Source organism: Perca flavescens, chromosome 6 (assembly GCF_004354835.1).
Source record: "Perca flavescens isolate YP-PL-M2 chromosome 6, PFLA_1.0, whole genome shotgun sequence".
NCBI classification, from domain to species: Eukaryota; Metazoa; Chordata; class Actinopteri; order Perciformes; family Percidae; genus Perca; species Perca flavescens.
Window position 1 is genome coordinate 30,686,184 of NC_041336.1, and position 20,517 is coordinate 30,706,700.

General features: G+C 41.3%; 2 protein-coding genes across 5 annotated transcripts in view; both read right to left on the reverse strand.

The window, feature by feature from the left end:
- sim1a (SIM bHLH transcription factor 1a) overlaps positions 1-1,480 on the reverse strand; it is a 29,097-nt gene extending 27,617 nt beyond the window's left edge. For both annotated transcript variants that reach the window (XM_028579419.1, XM_028579418.1), the window contains exons 1-2: positions 1,287-1,480; positions 533-1,057 (exon numbers count right to left, since the gene is read on the reverse strand). In XM_028579419.1, coding sequence (XP_028435220.1) covers positions 533-707 — 175 coding nt within the window. In that variant the 5' untranslated portion in view covers positions 708-1,057; positions 1,287-1,480. The remainder of the gene's footprint in view (positions 1-532; positions 1,058-1,286) is intronic.
- A 12,243-nt stretch (positions 1,481-13,723) lies between these two features.
- ascc3 (activating signal cointegrator 1 complex subunit 3) overlaps positions 13,724-20,517 on the reverse strand; it is a 193,100-nt gene continuing 186,306 nt past the window's right edge. For all 3 annotated transcript variants that reach the window (XM_028579494.1, XM_028579493.1, XM_028579495.1), the window contains exons 39-42: positions 19,218-19,344; positions 17,468-17,674; positions 16,028-16,203; positions 13,724-14,525 (exon numbers count right to left, since the gene is read on the reverse strand). In XM_028579494.1, coding sequence (XP_028435295.1) covers positions 14,354-14,525; positions 16,028-16,203; positions 17,468-17,674; positions 19,218-19,344 — 682 coding nt within the window. In that variant the 3' untranslated portion in view covers positions 13,724-14,353. The remainder of the gene's footprint in view (positions 14,526-16,027; positions 16,204-17,467; positions 17,675-19,217; positions 19,345-20,517) is intronic.

The window sequence follows — 20,517 nt, forward strand, 5'->3', positions numbered from 1 at the left end:
TAGTTTGCTGTCAGATATTTTGAAACGAAAATAAACTGATTCATTTTTTTTCATTTTATTTCTTTGATTCCTGTAAAGTTATGAAAATATCTGTTGAGTTACAAACCACCCGGGGAATGGAATTTAGGCCTACCTATCAGGAAAATAAGAGAACGAAACACTTCTACATGAATTATTTAATATCAAGAAAATACTAATAAAAAATCACGCATTTGCCACAGCATCAGGCAAATAAAATATCACTAGGCCTACTACTTGTACTATTACTACAGCCATAGCCAACTAAAATGTAGCCTATATTAACAACATAATAATAAAAATAAAAAAGCGTGTTGTCTTATCCAGACCCTAATTGTATCTAATTAGGCTATAGGCCTATATAAAATATTAGTGTTATAACCTAATATTTGGCCTAGTTGATTAGCCTATATAGTGCTAAGCTCTTATAATTAATGATAGGCTACATTTAATTTTCTTTATGTCGCCTTATTTTTTTAATTTTACTCACACTATTTAAATGCAGCTCTCTTACCTTCAGGAAAGACTATTCTCATTTTCAGGTAGCTTGTTGTCAGTCGGATGATTGAGGCTTTATCCAGCTGGGAGGTGATAGCGGACGGAAGGGGCAATAGTTTAGCCAGTTCATAAAATTCACTATTCTCCTTTTCCCGCCGAGTCCGGGCAGCGTTTTTAGATTTCTCCTTCATGTTGCCGACTCTGTTTCACCGCCTGGCTGCTCTTCCACTCTCGGTCCCGCTGCGGTCAGTCACTGTCCGTCCAGGAGTCTCATAGCATTGGAATGGAGCGGCGACGTCTCCACACATGGAACTAGAATTCTCCCTCTGCTCGGCCTAAAATCCACAGCTGCTGGCACGTGAACCCATTCCCATATTTCCCAGGTTTTCTGGTGGTTGGCGACGAGCAGGGAGCGGCTAATTCCTGGATTTCTGAGGATTATAGTGGCGCTTCGGTCAGCCCATTGGAGGGCTCACCGCACACTTGGATCCATCACACCTGATGTTCAAAGGGATTGTGGAACCACTGGGGACATCAGGCCCTATAGAATGAATACATGTGTAAGACAGGCCTGCCTAGACTGTATTTATCCTACCGTTATTTGGGTAAGGCATTACTTGTGTTTGTCTATAAAACAGCTATCGAGTCGCTAGCAAACGTAAAACTAATAAGGAAACTTGTTTGAATCTTTCTGCAGAAATGTGACTGTATTTTTAACTTCACATTTAGCCTAACTACAGAGCTATTAGGCCATATGCTTGTTCGCTTACCTCAGCGCAGATAGCCGACAGTTTGCTAAACTGACGCCTGTTGAAAGTGTCCAGGCACAATCTCCAAAAAGCCCAGCATTCGCATATCTTCCATCCTATGTGACTTTATTGATAGCAGACGTACCCAGAGCCTCCTCGGTGCTGCAGGCTCGAAGACCCGCCCATACAAGCAACTCTGCTCCTATTGGCCGATGGATACCCTGTTCACGTAGCCTATCTATTGGCTACTCTTCATAATGACGCGCTACAGGAGGAACGGGGATTGGCTGATGAAAATGTTCACCTCTGGCACAAACTGGATTGAAAAATGAGTCCGTTCAGTCTGCTATGGGAAAAAAATAACTGTATGTAGATGTCCTTAAAAAATGTCCCTTTCAAAGATTTGTTTTTAATAGGATGTAAACAAAAATAGCCTACCTAAAGATGGCTTTAAATCCATCTACCAATCTGTTGAGATTCTCTTTAATTAGTCATATTGGACCATTAGCCTACGCTACTTTCAGTTTTCACAATTTGTAAAATTGATGCACCCATGCATCCAACAAATTCGGCTTTACACTTGTTAGCGACGGGAATTCAGTGTGTTTTAAAATTTGGTAGGCTACAAACATGTAATTTCTTTACCAGCAGATTCAAACAATTTTCCACAGGAAAGTTAGTCATGATCTATCATTATGTGGGGACGTTTCTTTGTTAAGAACCGCCACATTTTTTTTTAATAGAGTCTGGCCTACATTATGCATCAACTGTATTCCTGTGGAGGCAGATGCCTCTTTGGCCTACTGAATAGAAGCTCCCCAACATATTGCAACATGGCTGTTTAGCAGTGTTTTTTTCGATGTTTTTGTTGCTTTTTTCAATAGGCTACGTGCAGACATGTCCTGGAACCTCCCTAGAAAGTTGCAGATTTCAACGCCCCCCCATCCCCACAAAGTTACGCCCTTGGTTAAATCGTTTTCATGCTTTCCCGACCCATACAGGACAGGATAATGGTGGCAGAGCGGGCCCGGTCCAGCACCGCTCTCTCTCTCTCCCACCCGCTCCGCCGGTGTTGGAGCCAGGGCGGCCGCGCGCTAATGGGATCCAGGATCCAGCCTGCGGGTTAGGGATGACATGACATGCAGCAAAGGGCCGCACGTCGGAACCGAACCCGCGTCCGCTGCGGCGAGGACTGAGCCTCTGTAGCCTATATGGCCACGCGCCCTACCAGGTGAGGTACCCAGGCAGCCTTCACTGCTATTTTCTCAACATTTTAAAAGCATATTGGCTACAGAACACCTATTCTAGAATGGTTCAATACAAACTAATATCTAACTTGACACTGAAGGCTAATTGATTTTGGATTAAAATACTTAGAAAACAAAGTTCTGCAGCATCAACACATCACGCACACACACAACAACTAACACACTGACATTTCTTGAGCAGATAAACATAACAAATGATAATTATCGTTAAACTACTGTTATTGTTCCAGGTTCCCACATTTTATAGGAGTTTATAGAGTAGCTACTGTGTACCACTTTATAGGGAATAGTGAGTGAGTGAATGAGGGAACGGTTTTCAAAACAAAGCCAATGTCTGTTTAACAACATCTAAGCACGAGGATGTTTGGATTCTGGACTGTACAGATGTGTTTGGGTTTGCATTCACACTGGGGAACAAATCTGACGGGAGGTACATTTCTGCTGCTTAAGGTCATAGCCAGGATTTTATTCATTCATTCTCTTAGAGACAAAGGGGAAAAAATCCCGCACTCTGGACGTTCAGAGCCAACATAGTCTATATCGACTACATTCCACTTCCGGGATTGCTCCGTGACCGCCTGAAATTCCGCCTGATGTCCCGTCACCTTCCTCTTTCTTTGTGTTGGCGTTCTAACCTCCGGTGGATTTCTGAGGACTATGGTTAACTGCTCCTCAGATCTCTGCAGGGTAAACTAACGCTCATTAAATTGTATCGACTAATCGATTAGTTGATTTAATCGACAGATCTGTAAATCTGAGTTTCTCCGCAAAGAGTCATGAAAAAAAGCACCGCTTTAATGTTTCTTTGAAATAAGTCACTCAGCATGAAAAAAGCATCAAACATGACTAATCGACTAAAGAAATCTGAGTTGACTAAGACCAAAACGACCGATTAGTCGACTAATCGACTAAGAGGGAGCAGCCCTAAAATCCAGACAACTAGCTAGACTATCCGTCCAATCGGAGTTTTCTCTCGCACGACTAAAACAACTTTTGAAGTTACACACGTTCCACCGAAAAACAAGTTCCTTCCCCGAGGCTATTTTTGCAGAGGCACCGTGGCTCCGTCCGGCGCTTAAGACGATCGTGATTGGTTTAAAGAAACGGCAATAAACCAAGAGCACGTTTTTCTCCCATCCCGGAATGCCGTGTGGACTAGCCAGCCCCTCCAGCAATGCGAGACTAGTGCCAACACAGAAGCCGCGCTGACATGTCTCAGTAACAACAGCACAGGTGTAAATAATTAAAAGAAAGATGGCTGAATCCCATTTAGCTGCTCCAGTTTCAGGCTCCTGGTGTTTGTGCGTGCTGGCTCGCTGTCACACTCCCTGTCATGGCTCACTGGGACACTCGGATAGAACAAAGCCGGCGTTAATGTTATTAGTAACACCTGTGCTTTCCCAACAATCCCAATACGGCCTACACAAGGAGCGACGGGGCCTTCATGGATTAAAGGCAGGATGTAAGGGCGTGGGGGCCGGGGTGATGCTGTAGGTGGGGCCCGTGGGGGTGTAGCCCATCTGACTTTCAGAGACTGAAGTTTGCGTTCTGTCTCAGGCCTAAAATTACAGGCTTGGTTTTTATTTCTTTTCAACCATAACCACGAGCTCTCACTTCTCACCTCAGAGTGTTTCAGTTGCCTAACCTTAACCACACTTAGTGAGCCATGAGCATATGCAGCGGGGCCACACAGGTCTGATAAACTCACTTCTTTCTAACTCCACACACCTCCACATTTCTTTCATTTTCAAACTTGTCTCTATCTTCAGACCCAACCAAGGCTGGCTCAGGCAGGGGCCAATCTAGGATCTAGGGCTGCTCCCTCTTGGTCGATTAGTCGACTAATCGGTCGTTTTGGTCTTAGTCAACTTAGATTTCTTTAGTCAATTAGTCACGTTTGATGCTTTTTTCATGCTGATAGACTTATTTCCAAGAAACGTACGAGCACATCTCTGGTAAACACAAGAATTAAAGGTGGACATTTTATCTAATAGATATCACCGTGAAACCTACTTTGATTACTTTCATTAAGGCAGTTTTTTGTTGTATTACACATTTTCTGAAACGTGTTTAAATATGCAAAGGGGGCGTTATCTTATTCAATATATGCATCCTTTTGCATGACTCTTTGCGGAGAAACTCAGATTTACAGATCTGTCGATTAAATCAACTAGTCGATTAGTCGATACAATTGAATTAGTCTTAGTCGACTAAGAATTTCTTCAATCGAGCACAGCCCTACTAGGATCAGACCTTTTTTTGGGGGGGGGGGGAGCTCAGCCCCTAATGACAATGTGACACAGATACAGTGCCTTGCAAAAGTGTTACCCCCACCCGCTAAATCAGTAATTTCATTAGGCGATAATCTCTGAGCTAGCTACCGAACAATAACAACGTCAGCTTACGTTTTTTTGACCCTAATAACACTACGATGGAACTAAACGTTTATAAGGCACAGTAATGGGGGTGGCAGTAGCTCAGTCAGTAGGGAGTTGGGTTGCTGGTTCAAGTCCCCATACGGACCAAAGTATTGTGGTGGACTGGTAGCTGGAGAGGTGCCAGTTCACCTCCTGGACACTGCCAAGGTGCTCTTACCTGTAACTTTGAACTTTTACTGGAAAATGGAATATTTGGTTTTGTCAGATACAATACTATACATGAGATGAGAATATTTTCTTATCAATCTCATAATATGCTTTGCAAAGTTTGACATTCATAAATGTAAATTTGCCAAAGGAAAACCTCACTGCATTGTATTCAAAAAAGAAATGGAACAAGACAATTACTTCATCAGAAAACATGAAAGCCATTAAAACTATAAGATTATGCTCCTTATTTAATGTTTATAATTCATTTATTCTCACTTCTTTGCTGACCCCTGGCATGTTTTATGTTTTTTAATTTATTTTGTTTCTTTTTTTGTCTTTCTACTCGTTTGTTTTTATGTATACTTTTTATATTTCTATAATTACTAAAAAAAATAAGTATTGTATAACTTTTCCCCATATTTGTAATGTACACTAAGTTTAAATCAAAATGAGATGCGCCCGGCCTGCGCAGAATCGATCACCGGCGATCCCCGCCCAATGCATGCTGGGTAGATTTGTGTCCGACTTGATCCCGACTTGCTCTGACGTCATGCACACGTGGGCAACGGTGACCTCACGAGATCACGGCGGCCGCAGGTTTGAGACGCGGGCAGCGCAGTTGCTCTTCACCGACTGCAAGACCCAGGCGGACCCAGGGGCATGCTGGGAAACGCCCGCCTCTCAGCTGATCTAACAGCTGATTGGTTCAGAATCAACCCAACATGATGACGTTTTATATAAACTTTTTGTTTTTGAATCAAAGGGATTTTAACTGCTATTTGTCTGATTTAAAGGCTTATTCTGTACAGAACACCTGTAGCGTGGCTGATAGTTACGTTTAGAAATCAGAGACTAAATCCGTTCAGATTACAGATCATCTACAGTCTGCAGTTGTTTATTAACATCAGCACCAGATCACATGTAGTGCATTTTGACAGCTACTCTGTCATAATTAAAACAACTGGAGACTATTCAAGCTGATATATGGGTCTGATAACATTTTATTAAGTCGGAATCAGACTTAATAGGATGTGAGTGTTTCTGTGACTTCCTGTTCAGCCTGAAGGCACAGAGTGGCACTGCCCCTTCCCTGAAATATTGATTGACATTGATTGATCAGACACATTTAAAAGTTACATACAGTCACTTTTTTTTATTTGTTTTATATTTTTTTTGAACAAACAACAACATACAGAACAAAGAAATACAATGGAGCGTTGAGTTATCATTTTCTTGGTCGCGGTTGAGCCGGCTGGCCAAATTTTCTTCTGTCTCCCAAGCCGATGTAATTTAGAGTCGTCATTAAGTAACAAAACAATTGGGTCAGCAGGAATTCGACATCCTATCACATCAGATATTATTGATGTTTTATTCCAGAACTCATGCACCTGCTCACACTCCCAGACCATGTGCAGGAAAGTTCCAGTTTGTTCAGGTTGACAGAACGCGCAATAGGGAGTAGGAATGACTTTAGAGACAAATCTCTTCTGAGGAGTCCAATATGTCCTATGGCATATGTTGAAGTGGATCTGCTGGTGATTGGGTTCTTGGAACAGTGGAAAATGTTGTCCCAAACTGTCTCCCAATTAATTACGTTCCCCTCCGAGCTCAGCTCTCGTTCCAATTTCTTTACTATTGGGAGCATATGGTCACTTTAAAGGCGTTTCAGGTTGTGTACGCTGCAGTCTGGTTTTGCTGTCCCGTCACATTTCTCTACTAACTCAGCGTCTGAACACAAGTTAACATTTCTAGGGAGGAGATTTATTTGACTAAACAGATGTGACAGTTTAGTGAAGCCCATGTAGTGAGAAGAATCATTTTTTCACACACCGGCACTGAAATCCACTGTGGAAAAACCTCTGCAAAACCATCATGCTGTGAGTTTGATCTTTGGATCAATGCTTTTTAAACTGATTCTAAAATCAGTTCAACACACCAAACCAAATGTTTTTGTATATTGTTGTCACAGTAGTACAGGATCTGCATACTTCTTCTACCACCGGTTTGGTGCTGCATTCGCAGCACCAAATCGTTTAAGTAAACGTACTCATACCACACTGTAAAAACACTTAGATACAAGTAAAAGTCCTGCATTGAAAATACTACTTAAGTAAAAGTATGTAAGTATCCTCAGGAAAATGTATTGGAAGTATTAAAAGTAAAAGTACTCGATGCAGAAAAATCCTCACATTTTAGAAACCGGAAACCATCCAAACAGTTTGGTCAATCAGCTCAGTGTTGTGGACTATATATTGTTGGGTAGTATTATTTATAATTAAACATTGTATTTTATTAACTAAATGTGTTTTGTGTGTAAAAATCTTAATGTGTAAAGTAACTAAAGGTGTAAGATTAATGTAGTGGAGTAAAAAGTACATTTTGGGCGCCCAGATAGCTCAGTTGGTAGCTCTCTCCCCTTTCATGACTTCAGCTGTCGGGTCAAATAAAGGCCTAAAAATGCCCCAAAATAATCTTTAAGAAACATTTCTCTCTGAAATGTGGCGGAGTAGAAAGTGGCATAAAAAGAAAAGATTCAAGTAAAGTACAAGTACCTAAAATGTGTACTTAAGTACAGAACTTGAGGAAATGTACTTAGTTATATTCCACCACTGCACCAAACCTAACAATATGGAATAGATGATGTCACCATTTACTGGTACCTTGCTATTTACCCATAAGGCCACAGTGGTTGTTATAAGCTGGTTTAGTTCATGGATGTTTGCGGGGTCTATTTCTCTCTCTTTTTTTTCTCAGGGTATTTACTAAAAAGAAAACCCCTAAAAGTTCACGGTTTTTGGTCAAATAGATGAACACTGAGTCACACAATTAGAATTGTTGCTGTAACACTGTAAAACTTTTCACCGTAAATTTACAGTAATATACTGGCAGCAGCTTCGCCAGTAAACTACTGTTTATTTACTGTAAGCATACCGTTTTTAAATTTGAAGGCATTTTACTGTAAATTATTTGGATTTACAGTAATAGAGAGCCAAAGTCACGCCCCTTCCGGTGGACCTTATGGGACCTTAATTCGGAAAAAAAGATTAACGGTAGTGAACGGGGAGAGGCAAATTATTTTTTGATCCCGTTTGAATTGAGCCATGGATTACAAATATGATGTTCGTCAATTTAAAAGATAATTTTTCAGCCGAAGAAAGTCTCCGTTAGTTACATCTCTCGTCTCACACAATTAACTTCACCTAAGCTGATGCTCAACTTGCTCGCTAGCTAGCTAGCTTAGCTCTGTTAAACAACATATGTAATGTTATCTTACCTGATGGGTTTTATCCAGTGAAGTGTTTTCAGCAGAGAAGCAAAAGAACAGGTGAGATCCTCTGCTCATTAGAGTAACGTTACACCCCGGTACGATACACAGAGACATCGTAGCTTCAGCGAGACATCATCCATGAGACATTGAAGTGTGGGTGTCTTTCTAATTACGTATTTTCCCAGTCTTATACATCAACAGTTTAATAATAAACTGAGACTTTCTTCGGTTGAAAAATTATCTTTTAAATTGACAAACATCATATTTGTAATCCATGGCTCAATTCAAACGGGATCAAAAAATAATTATCTCTCCATTGACTCTCTTTTTTTGAAAGATAGGTCCCATTGGTCGGAAGTAGAAGGGTGGGACTTTGGCTCTCTATATACTGGCTGCAGTGTAATTCCCGCCTTTTCCTTTTTTTCACCAAGATGCATTGGTATTCACAGTTAATACCAAGCCTCCAGAAAGAGCGCCATGTCTTAAAAGCTGGCCTGCCATACAAAACCGTTTTTACTTGCATTTTTTGAAATATGTTAGGTCCATATGTGTTTGTGTTATGTTGTGAATGTGAAAATGAACTGCTACCTCCTCTGTCAGCTTTAGCCACTGAAAAGAAATAAGCAGAGAAATCAGGCCAATTACAAAAGCTGGTCAGTCTGACATCAGATTGCCTGAGCTCATTACTATTCATTAGCTCGCCCAGTTGGGCTGGGTAAAGGATGCTGACAGCCAGGCTCTCATTGGCTAGCTGTTAGCCAATCAGAGTCAAACAGCTTAGCTTGTTGAATAATAATTAGAACTGGCAGAAATCGAGCGGAGTCTTCCTGCAGGCTTTCTATACCACGCTAGAATGGCTTGAAACAAGGTAACCAAGGCATTTTTTCCACAAATTTTTTTTTACAGAGTCCATGGTTGAACTTTAGACATTACCACAAAGTAATGAAATACGTGTGGCAGGGCACCTTTAAAGCCCCCATGGGCTTAGCGGATAAGGGTGGAACTGCATCCCATGGCCGAGAAAGACTTTTAACATAGACTTTGCATGGCAAAAGAAACTTCTATATTTCAGCGGATAATTTGTTTTGGGGTACATCAACTGACCAGCCCGAACACTTAAAAGGGTCCTTGTTTAAAATATCAAGATTTTTAAAATTTTTAACATTCACTAGTAACCGAATCCAGAGTTATTAAACTAGATATGATGAATGCGCATAATGGACACAAGCAGACCCGCGGGGCTGCGCCCGCCCGCTCATATGACTGTTCTCCCGAGGTCCTGTAGCTGTAATAATGGATATAGCTAGTTAATACGTTGTTAATACGTCAATGGTATTATCTTACGATACATCCGAGGGATGTATGGATGCTGTAAAGCCTGTAACGTGGATGTAACGTCATTAGCGTTTCCCAAACTGGCGGGGCTATCGGCTAGTAGCTAACATCAGCGGTGGCTAGCATGGATGTATTAAGAGAACGGTAACACTACAGTATACATAGCTATATGCCTACATAACGTTACTACAGACATAGTGATTACATGGCCTTGGTTCTCTCTTATGATACATCCGAGGGCTGTATGCTGTAAAGCTTGTAACGTGGATGAGATCTGTTCACGAAACTGCAGGCTAACCTTAGTAGCTGGCGCTAGCTAGTAGCACAACATAATGATTACATCTCCTTTGTTGTCTAAATACATCCATCGGTTATTTAGCTAAGCATGTAAACGATCAGGAACAACAAAACACAATGTTTAACGTTAGTGAATATTTTAGAGTCTAAAATATTCACTAACGTTAAACATTGTCAAACATCTCAAATTTAGACAATGAAAATGGCGAGTTCATGAGTTCGCCACTTGTAAGAGACATGAGAGAAAGCTCATGAACGAGCATGTTGCTACCGGTTGCTACGACAACACAAACAAACTGTTGGTGCGCATGTCCATCGTGACGTCATGGGCCAGTCAACGCGGAAGATCCAAGCTCCATGATTGCTTTACACGCTTTTGAGCACTCTCATTGGAATGTACGGGGCCTTCCGCCGAACACTGTATCCAGTTCTCTTAATACATCCATGGTTAATACCTGTAATCTGTAACATTTGCAGACAGTGCTGTGATATTATTATTTCCTCCCAGAATGCATTGCCATTTACAGTATGATCCTGTATACCATTAAAATAGTAGAGATTTTAGCTGTAAATTTACATCAAAATCTTACAGCGCAGGAGTTATCTTGAGACACTTTACAGATAGAGTAGGTCTAGACCACACTCTATAATTTACAAAGCCCCAACAATTCCAGTAATTCAAGCCAAGTATCGCTAAACTTGCACGTCCCCATAGCTGAAGAATGAAATCTGTTCTATGTCCGTGGTAAAATCTGAAAGAGACTCGCACCAATCACACAGAAGCTGATTGGCAGCAATATAACTTGCATGTTGGTCTCATTTGTAGTCGTAATACATCAAAGTTATATCTGGACTACAAAAGAAAGAACTACAAAACCATGGAATTAAATAATTTAAATAATTTAGACCTGTTTAAAATGATTTAAGACCACAACACAATACTTCTGCAAATCTAAGACTTATTAAGGCCTAAAATTTTTATTTTGAAATTTTAGACTTTTTAAGACCCCGCGGAAACCCTGTTCTCTGTCGAGTTGAATCTGTAAAGCATGTTGAATTCTGACCACATCTCAATTCTTGATATATTTTTTTTACGGACACAATATCCAGCAATATTAGAGTCAAGGGTATTCTAACAGTTTAACGGCAACAGAGACATTTGTGATTTTAATGGACAGGGAGGAAACACTGAATATGGTGAATTGTCATAGATTACAGTATATTGCCAGTATATGTGTATTTTCTATCAGAGAATTTTTTTTTTGTGGGCTGCTTATCAGACCTTCTCCTCCTCAGTCAACGAAGCGACTTATTTACATAACTCTACAGTAGACTCTGTTACATATTGGATGTTGACTGAAATTGATTTTTTTGAGTAAATGTTGTGGAGCTCAGTTTGTCCAGACAAACTACAGCGGCATACAAAATGGCAGCGAATGCTCCGCTGGCATAAACCAGCCTTTCTCCCCAAGTTAGAAAAGCCCACCCAAAATTCAACAAACAAAACTTTCTGACACTTTGCAACCGCAAACCTGTTGGATCATCTAATAGTGTCTGGTCAGGTGGCAGAATCTGGGTAAAGGGGGTTTCAGACACATATCTGGCCTATGGCCCACTTTACACAACAAGTGGCTAGGTGTAAACGTACAGGTGTATAAGTGGACAGGGTTTAAACTTCTGCCTCAAGCTCTTTTTCTTTTATTCTTCACACAACTACTTCTGTGAGTTTCTGTGTGTACAACCAAGTGCGACACCATTAATGTCTGGGTAACAGTCAAAAAATGTCGATACCGATACCAATGCCGTGACTTTGATACCGGTTCCTGAATGATACCTATTTTATAATATCCATTTTAACATTACTCTTTATGGCACAAATCCTTTCATTTATTTTTCAGCTCCTACTACGTGAGCCCATCTCTCTGTGCGTTAGTTTTTCCTGCGTGTCTCCATGACATGAGATCACCAATTACCAGCATTATTAGGGTGTTTGGTGTTTTAAGCCCCCAACGTTGTCTTCCAGGCAAGCGCTGCCTGGAAGGCACTAGGATTAGGCAATGGTTAGGGTTAGGTGCCTTGAAGTCGATGGTTGCAGAGCTGCCTTGAAGTCGACGTTGGGGGCTTAAAACCCCATCCGTTATTAGATCTTAGTATAAGCATGCTGCATGCCTACAGACTAAAGCTTTTTTTTTTATCTTAGATGTGGATGGATGACCTAGTTCATCTGAAGAATAGCGAGGCCTTTGTGTGTCCAGCTTTCATAGGATTTTCAGATAATGACTACATGTTGTGTCCTCCAACTTTTGCAAAAAGAAAGCTTTATTTCACAGCCACGTGGAATGTGACAGCCTTGTTCAATCAAGGTTAAATCAACAAAATGAGAAGATCAAAATATTTTAAAGGGTAACTATGTTTTTTTTCAACCTACAGTTTTGTGTCTAAGTGACTGATGGGAACAACAGTCTTTTACATTGGTCCAGTATTAAGCGAGATCGCTGCAGTCGGCAGCGGCGAAACAAGCTACAATGTAAGTTAACAGGGCAATTGTGCAGCTTGTATTAACCTTCACAAAAGTGCTCGTTTTGCCACTAACATACTCTGACATCATTATGGAAAGGATCCCTTCAGAGATAGACCTTTAAAACCTCTTTGAGACCTTTCTGTTTAACCAGAAACAGCTATGTAGTCGCTAGCTCTAAACCCACCAGACTCCATTTAAAAAAGCAATACTTTTAGCGTGTATAGAGACAAAATATTTTCACATGTAAATCAGTAAACTATGTGTTTATTTCAACCAAAACTAGAGTTGCGATGGTTGGAAAAGTGGAAAGACGACCCAAAACGGCTTTTCATAGTTTTATTTTGTTTCTGTCGACTTTGAATGAAGTGTATTTTATGATGCTTAAATTACTGTTTATTTACATGGAGTCTGGTGGGTTTAGCAAACACAATTTCGCGGATGTTTTTATGTTTAAAAAAAGGAAATCCTTTCCATAATGTTGTCAGACACTTGAGTCGGTCACTGGCAAAACAAGCCTTTTGTGAAGGTTAATACAAGCTGGACAATTGCCCTGTTAACTTACATTGTAGCTTGTTTCGCTGACTGCCGACTGCAGCAATCTCGCTTAATACTGGACCAATGTCAAAGATTGTTGTTCCCATCAGTCACTTAGACACAAAAACATAGGAAAATAAGGTCCAGATTTAAGTTACCCTTTCAGTGAACAAAAACTTTTCTCTTTGAAATAATCACTAGATATTCTTCTACATCGCTCATTTCACACTGATATTAAATCATCAGAGAAATCCAAAGTAGAAGAGACACAAAACTTTTTCCTGCACTACAACAGCTTCAAATGACCAGAATGCAATGCAGTCACAATACAGATGTTTTAACTAAGAAGTGAAGGTCACTGCCACTGACTACGTTTACATGCACACTAATATTGCACTATTATTCCGAATATGATAATATTCAGAATTTGATACAGGTTATGTAAACAGCATATTCCGTTTAGGTATTCTGAATAAGGCCTTTCCCCAAATATAGCATTTTCCGATTAAGACACATGGGATATTCCAGTATTATTCAGGTTTTAGAGGCATTCTTTAGACATGAATACAGCGCATTCGGAATATGTGTCTCAATCACAGTTTTTACCCCAGTTTACGGCCTCTCGCCTGTTCACGGTTTACGGTGAGCTCTGTGCTTTGCTGTGGTTGCTGCACACAAACCAACCAGCCAACTGTTTGCAGGGCTGTGGTAGATATGCATGGCCAAAAGAACCCCCCCCCTCCTCCATCTCTGGCTGGAAGGAGAAACAGCTACTTTTAAACATTATGAAAGACTTGGATATGAACAGGTTTTTGGATATGCGCAAACAGCTACGCTGATGTTTTCAAGAAGGTTGTTAAAGGACTGAAAGAGGGAGGCTGTGTTTGCAAGTTCACGCCCGGAGAAGAAAACTTTGAAAAAAATCCTGTTTTGCACGACTGCATGTACACAGGAATATTAGTGGAATATTCATTTTGATAAGCCATGTGAACAGCTTAGTTGGAATATTGTCTTTTTGGAATACGGGCCAAAACCAGAATAATATTGCACGTAAACGTGGCCAATATTAGAAATGACTAACTAAACTAAACTAAACTAGATATGAGAAGCTGATACAAAGTGGGTGGAGCAAAATAGTAAATTCTGTCATTTTAAAGCAGTCATTGGAATGCACCGATCATCACCAATCAGTGACACGGACAGCAGTTTGAGGATGCCAGGAAGAAATCCTTTAATACAATCGCTTGTGTTTCAGATTCATCCCACTCATCTGTTGATCAACGACTTTTTCGGTCAGTGTTCCCCTTGAGGGTCAGACGATTCACTGAGTCGGACACCTCGGAGTTGACCTGAGCAGAGATGCTGGCGGGTGTTACATTCAGGTGGATGTCGTACTGCTGGTCCAGACCCAGATAGCTGTCACTCATCAGGTACAGTGTGTAGATGCACCTGAAACCACAAGGTACATGGGTCAGCAGTTAGAACGGAACGCTAGAAACACACCGCACGCTGAAGCGCCGCGAATAGCTGCACGGCGCCGTGAATAGCTGCACAGAGCCGTGAAGTTGAGCTATTTTCATTTCGCTGCCCGTGTTCTCTAATCTGTCTAGCAGCGATCAGGCGGGGAGCGGCCATTGTTTTGGCGTCTCCTGTGTTTGCTCCGCGATCTGTGGGTTTACGGTGAATTTGGCTGTCTTTGACTTCTCAGCTGTGTCTACAGCGAGACATGGATCAGGCCCACGGACACAGAGACCGATAGGTAGGTAACTACGGTAGCCATACAATTATGCTTAAGGAATCACTGTGCCTTCCGGATGTATGTTTAACGTTAAAACAGGATGCATAAATAACACTTCTTTTCATCCATTCGGCCCAGTTTAATATGCAGCTCAATTGTATACAATATATGCTACTCTGTCTCTCTTTTAGCTAAGGGGTCTCTGGCCTAAAAGACGTTGAAGACCCCTGGTTTATAGGATAAGTCTGGTGATATTCTGCATTTTTCCTATCTTAAATAGGTTCCATTTAACTCAATCCCACACACAGTACACAGTCCTGCTGCCTCAAATACCCACTTAAGCACCAAAGAGTAACGTTTTACCAAACGCTCATGATGCCAGCTGTTTCTTTTATTTAGTTTTATTTTATTCTATACTTGTGAGCCATTTTAAAGATGTACATCTTCAGTAGGAACCGTTGGGCTTCGGTCTGCGAACCACAGACGGGGTAGAGAAGTAAAAAAACAAATCTTAAAAGTCAATAATATTTTAATGAGTTCTTGGACCAGTACGGGCCATGCCTTCTTTGAAATTGTTAAATACAGTAAATTTGGAAATGTTTGACCATAAAGCTGTGACAACTGTGTTTCTGCTACTAATCCATAGCGTTTGTCTGACGATACAGTTCAACTGAGGTGTTTCCTTTCAATCGCTGTACATGGAGGGAATGGGGAAAGCTTGTGTCTGGTTTAATCTATATCGACGACGTTCCACGTTCGGTAATGTTCAAGTGCTGCCGGAAATTGTGCCGGATGCCCCTCTTTTAAGGCCAGAAATCCCTCACCTTTTGCTTTCTTAATGTTGGCGTTCTAAACTCCGGTTGATTTCTGAGGACTATGGTTAACTGCTCCTCAGATCTCTGCAGGGTAAATCCAGACAGCTAGCTAGACTATCTGTCCAATCTGAGTTTTCTCTTGCACGACTAAAACAACTTTTTGAACGTACACATGTTCCACCAAAATGTTTCTTCCCGAGGCTATTTTGCAGCGGCACCATGGTGCTGGAACTCAGACGATTGTGATTGGTTTAAAGAACTGCCAATAAACCAGAGCACGTTTTTCTCCCATCCCGTAATGCTGTGTGGACTAGCCAGACTCTTCCGCAGCGCTGTGGAGGAAGGCTCGGCAATGCAAGACTATATCTGGCTTTATTTCTCTTTCTACCCATTCTTACTTCCCAGTCTTCTCCGGTGTGTAGAAGGCCACAGACACAGCGGTGCGGTGGCGCACGTATCCGACCCGTTTGACAGCCAGCAGCTCCCTGCGATCCACCTCTCCCATGACCAGGAACCAGCCTTCATCCTTGGCCTTGGGGAACCTCGGTGCCTGGGCCTTACTGTCCTGCTTTCTCTGAAATAAGAGACACAGAATGTACAGTACCACTGTGGTACATAGGCGTACATACTCAGCATATAAAGTTTATTTCATTATGAAATCTCACTGAGGTGGCCTTTACGTGATTTCTGGATATAACAATTCAAAAGATATGATCAACTTTGTTAATAGCTGACAGGGAAAGTGAACAGAAACTGTGTTATGCTATGCTACACAAAATAGTACAGCTGATAAAGCCATCTGATTTATTATAAAAAAGTCAGTTTGTGCTGTTTTTAGAGCTGTACTACTTCAAAATTTTGGCTTTACATTTAATTGTGTCACATTTAATTATTTAATTGTCATTAACAATACAATTGTCTCTTTCAGTCAAATTTTAAAATGTATTAATGTATTAATGTATTACTTTTTTAAACAAATAAAAGTTTTGAATGAATCACAGAATACATATTTTGGTTTAATCACTGTCATGTGTCCCACATGATGTAATAACACAAACTAATAAACACAACTTAAGACCCTAGCTAATGTTAGCAATTAATTGCGGTTAAACTGCGGTCTAACTGCGTGTGAATCACTACTCATGCACACGCATTCTTTCTCCCTTGTGGGGGGAGGGGCTTAGGAGACCGTTTTGGGATTTAGCAGAAAGGGGGGGAGGGACTGAGAAGTTGCCGATGTTCAAATTTTTTGGCTAAGACATGGATCTTCCCAATCCTACCTACAGCACCTTTAAACAAAGACACAGCAATTATTAAAAAAATAAAAAAATAAAATTAGACAATTATGTAATAATTGTTACAGTCCTAGATGTTTAGTGATACATTACTGTATCATCAGTTGTCCCTTTAAACTAACAGACCATAGACCCAGGAGTACATTCTCTTCTTTTTTAATAATTTTGCATACGAGACAAGTATTTATACCGCGTTTCCTAGAAGAGTCTGTGTCCCAGCACCAAACTGCAGCTACGTTTCAGTTTCTAAGGGGTGAGTTCAAAACAGGCTGGAGCGATTTTCTTAACCCAGCCCCCCCAACTTAAATCAGCGCAACACTAAATCAGAAGCTCACTGTATTTGATGTTCGAGAAGGAGTGTAAACCTTGAATATGATGCTTTACTATAAAGAAACCACAACAACGTTCATAATAAAAAAAAAAAAAATCTAATAATAAAGTACATTTAATTTTAGAACATGACTTTTGATAGTTAAGTACAGTACATATTAGATACTAGTATTGCTTTCAAGTACTTTATCCAAGGGTATTGTGCATACTGACCCTCTGCTGGCCCAGGTTGATGCGTCTCAGTGACACCTGCAGGACGTACTCCTGGTCAGCGTGGACATCCAGCCAGCGGCGCTCCGCCTTCGGGTTGGTTCCTGCTGCAGGGAGGGGCCGCTCCGTCTCCTCCTGGCTCTCCTCCCACCAGCCCTTCACACTCATCTCAACCTCCAGCACCGGGAGATGACTCAGGAAGGACCAGGCCTGACCGGGGAGAAACAAGATGGTGACAGGAGAGAGAGAGAGAGAGAGAGAGAGAGAGAGAGAGAGAGAGAGAGAGAGAGAGAGAGAGAGAGAGAATGGTTTGGAGGGCATTCATACCAAGAAAAGCGATCCGGCTGATTTGCCACAGGTGCAGCATGGGCCCATCTGTGTGACGTCCTGTTGTGTTCTTGTGTTTTAATTTTTTTACCCTCATAGTGTTTTAAAACTTTCTTGTGGCAGAGATAGAGGCAGTGATGTTTCCTGTTTACTTCAAACCACACTGTTGGCTTGCATTTCTCCAAAAGTTGAATCTGTCATTTTATTTCGGCTCCCCCACCGCCGCAGCTTTAACTCACTGCCCACTTTCAAAATGAATGGGAAGACCTGCGTTTTTCATCGACCTGTCTGACGACCGCCTGAGTGTGTGTGAATGCAGTCTTATACCCCCCCTTGCCCACTTTGCACAGGCAGCCTACCCATTTTCCACCAACCCCGCTGCAAGCTGAAAACGATGGGAACTGCATTTCCTCATGTGACGTGATAGTGGTGCTCAGAAAGGAAGTACAGAATTGTGAGAAAAACAGAAAGAAAATGAGAGTTTGAAGAGGGATCTGTGTTAGATGGACAGATCTGTCAGCTAGTGTACAGTAAGTCTGCTGTTGATAAAAGCTTGATTTATTCCAACTGACACTGTTCCCTCGTCTTGGGTGCCTCTTAAGTGTTTTTATGGAGAATTTAACATTTGGCTCAACGCAAAAGCCCCACCATGAGGATGACATGACACATAAAAAATATAAAAAGGCACAGAGAAAAATGTGATAGGAAAAAACAGTGGTGGAAGGGTGTGTGTGTGTGCGTGTGTGTGTGGGGGGCAGTGTTTATGAGGGCTGAGAGGAGAAAAGCCTCTCTGATTCACCCAGCAAAAGCTATTTATGTGAGGATGACTCTCCCTGGGCAAGTCAGACAGGAACGCTGCTGCACATCTAATTATTTAATTAGAGAGGCCGCCACACTCCACACATGGTGGAGGAGTAAAGGTGGGGATGGAGGAAAGCGGGGACCCTGATTGGGTGAAGCCACAGGGCCTGCCGTTGTGCCCGGACACTCATTACTGCTGCAATTAGCACTTAAATTGGAGCTGTAAGCCCTATCAATGGAGCTGTAATTGGGGATCCTGGAGGTATCTGCGACCACAGTGACAAGACTGCTCATGGCACATGACTGATAATGGTGTGTGTGTGTGTGTGTGTGTGTGTGTGTGTGTGTGTGTGTGTGTGTGTGAGACAGAGCGATAGTGTGTGACCTGCATGCACTAAATGTGGGAATAGGTCCATTCTGAAGATAATTTTTCTAAAATGTACAACATTAAAGTCCTTGCAATGTATGTTCTTTTGTGGTTATTTGTAGTAGTAAATCAACATTTCCCAAAGTAAATATTTTACTGATTTTGATGGATACTCATACTCCCTGGGGGGTGGGGAATCACCAGAGGCCTCACAATACGATATTTGTGTTCTTGCTGTGATAGAATTTGTAATCTTACCTGTGCAATCTGACTTGATTGAAACTCTTGCCCAACGATAGCAGCGAAAACACTTTCCTTTCCATTGCAGGCAGCAATCAGCTCAGGAAGTCCTTCGATTGGCCTCTCCTTCTTATTTGCCCATTTTCTATGGAGTTAAGAGGGGGAAGGGAGAGATTCTCAGTAATGAGGCAGCATTACAACAAATCCTACCTCATGCTTCCTGCTGTCTCTCACCACAGGGACTGCATGTCTTCCCTTCTCATCCCTCTCTTACCATTTTTATTGAGTTTGGACAAAAATATTCTACACTGGAGGTTGCAGGCCTGAAAATCTTTATGGTGTGTGTGTGTGTGTGTGTGTGTGTGTGTGTGTGTGTGTGTGTGTGTGTGTGTGTGGAAAAAATATCCCAGTTTGTTTTGAACACTCACTAGGTCCTATGTGTGACTGCATGTGTGTTTGTACCAGTGTGAGAGGTTTTCAGAATGTAAATGATTGCATAAGTGATTGCATTCCTAAAGGTGGTAATGCTTAGGAACAGAAAAACATGCACTAATACGCACAATACAGAGTTATGTTTGTTGTTACAGCAGCCAGACCTTAAAGTGTTTACCCATGCATTGGTGTCAGTAACTGGTGTAAGTGATTGATGTGAACAGACATCTTTGAAATTGGTCCCGTATTGAGCAAGAACACTGTAACCGATAGCCGCAAACTGGGCAATGTAACCCTATGGGGCAAATGTGCATCGTCAATTTCAGTCCACTCAAAGTTCTGTTTTTGCCGCTGACAGGCTCAGATCATTATTCTAAGTGTCTGACAACATTATGGACAGGATCCCTACAGAGATAGACCTTTTTGTTAAAGAGTAGGATCCTTTTGTTTAACCAGACACAGCTCCGAAATCGCCATTGCCAAACTCACCAGACTCCATTTAAATAAACAATACTTTAAGCGTGTTTAGAGCCAGGATATTTTCACATGTAAATGGGTGAATTAAGGGTTTATTTAAACCAAACCAGAGCTGTGACGGTTGGAACAGTGAAAAGACGGACCAAGATGGCTTTTGAGTATTATTTTGTTTCTGTCGACTTTGAATGAAGTGTGTTTTACAGTGATAAAATTACTGTTTATTTAAATGGAGTCCGGTGGGTTTGACAATAGCGATTTTGGGGATATTTCATCAAACAAACAAAAAAGCATCTCACTCTTTAACAAAAGGTCTATCTCTGTAGAAATCCTTTCCATAATGTTCACTTCATAATAATCTGAGCCTGTCAGTGGCAAAATTAGCACTTTTTGTGGTTGTAAATTGAAGGTG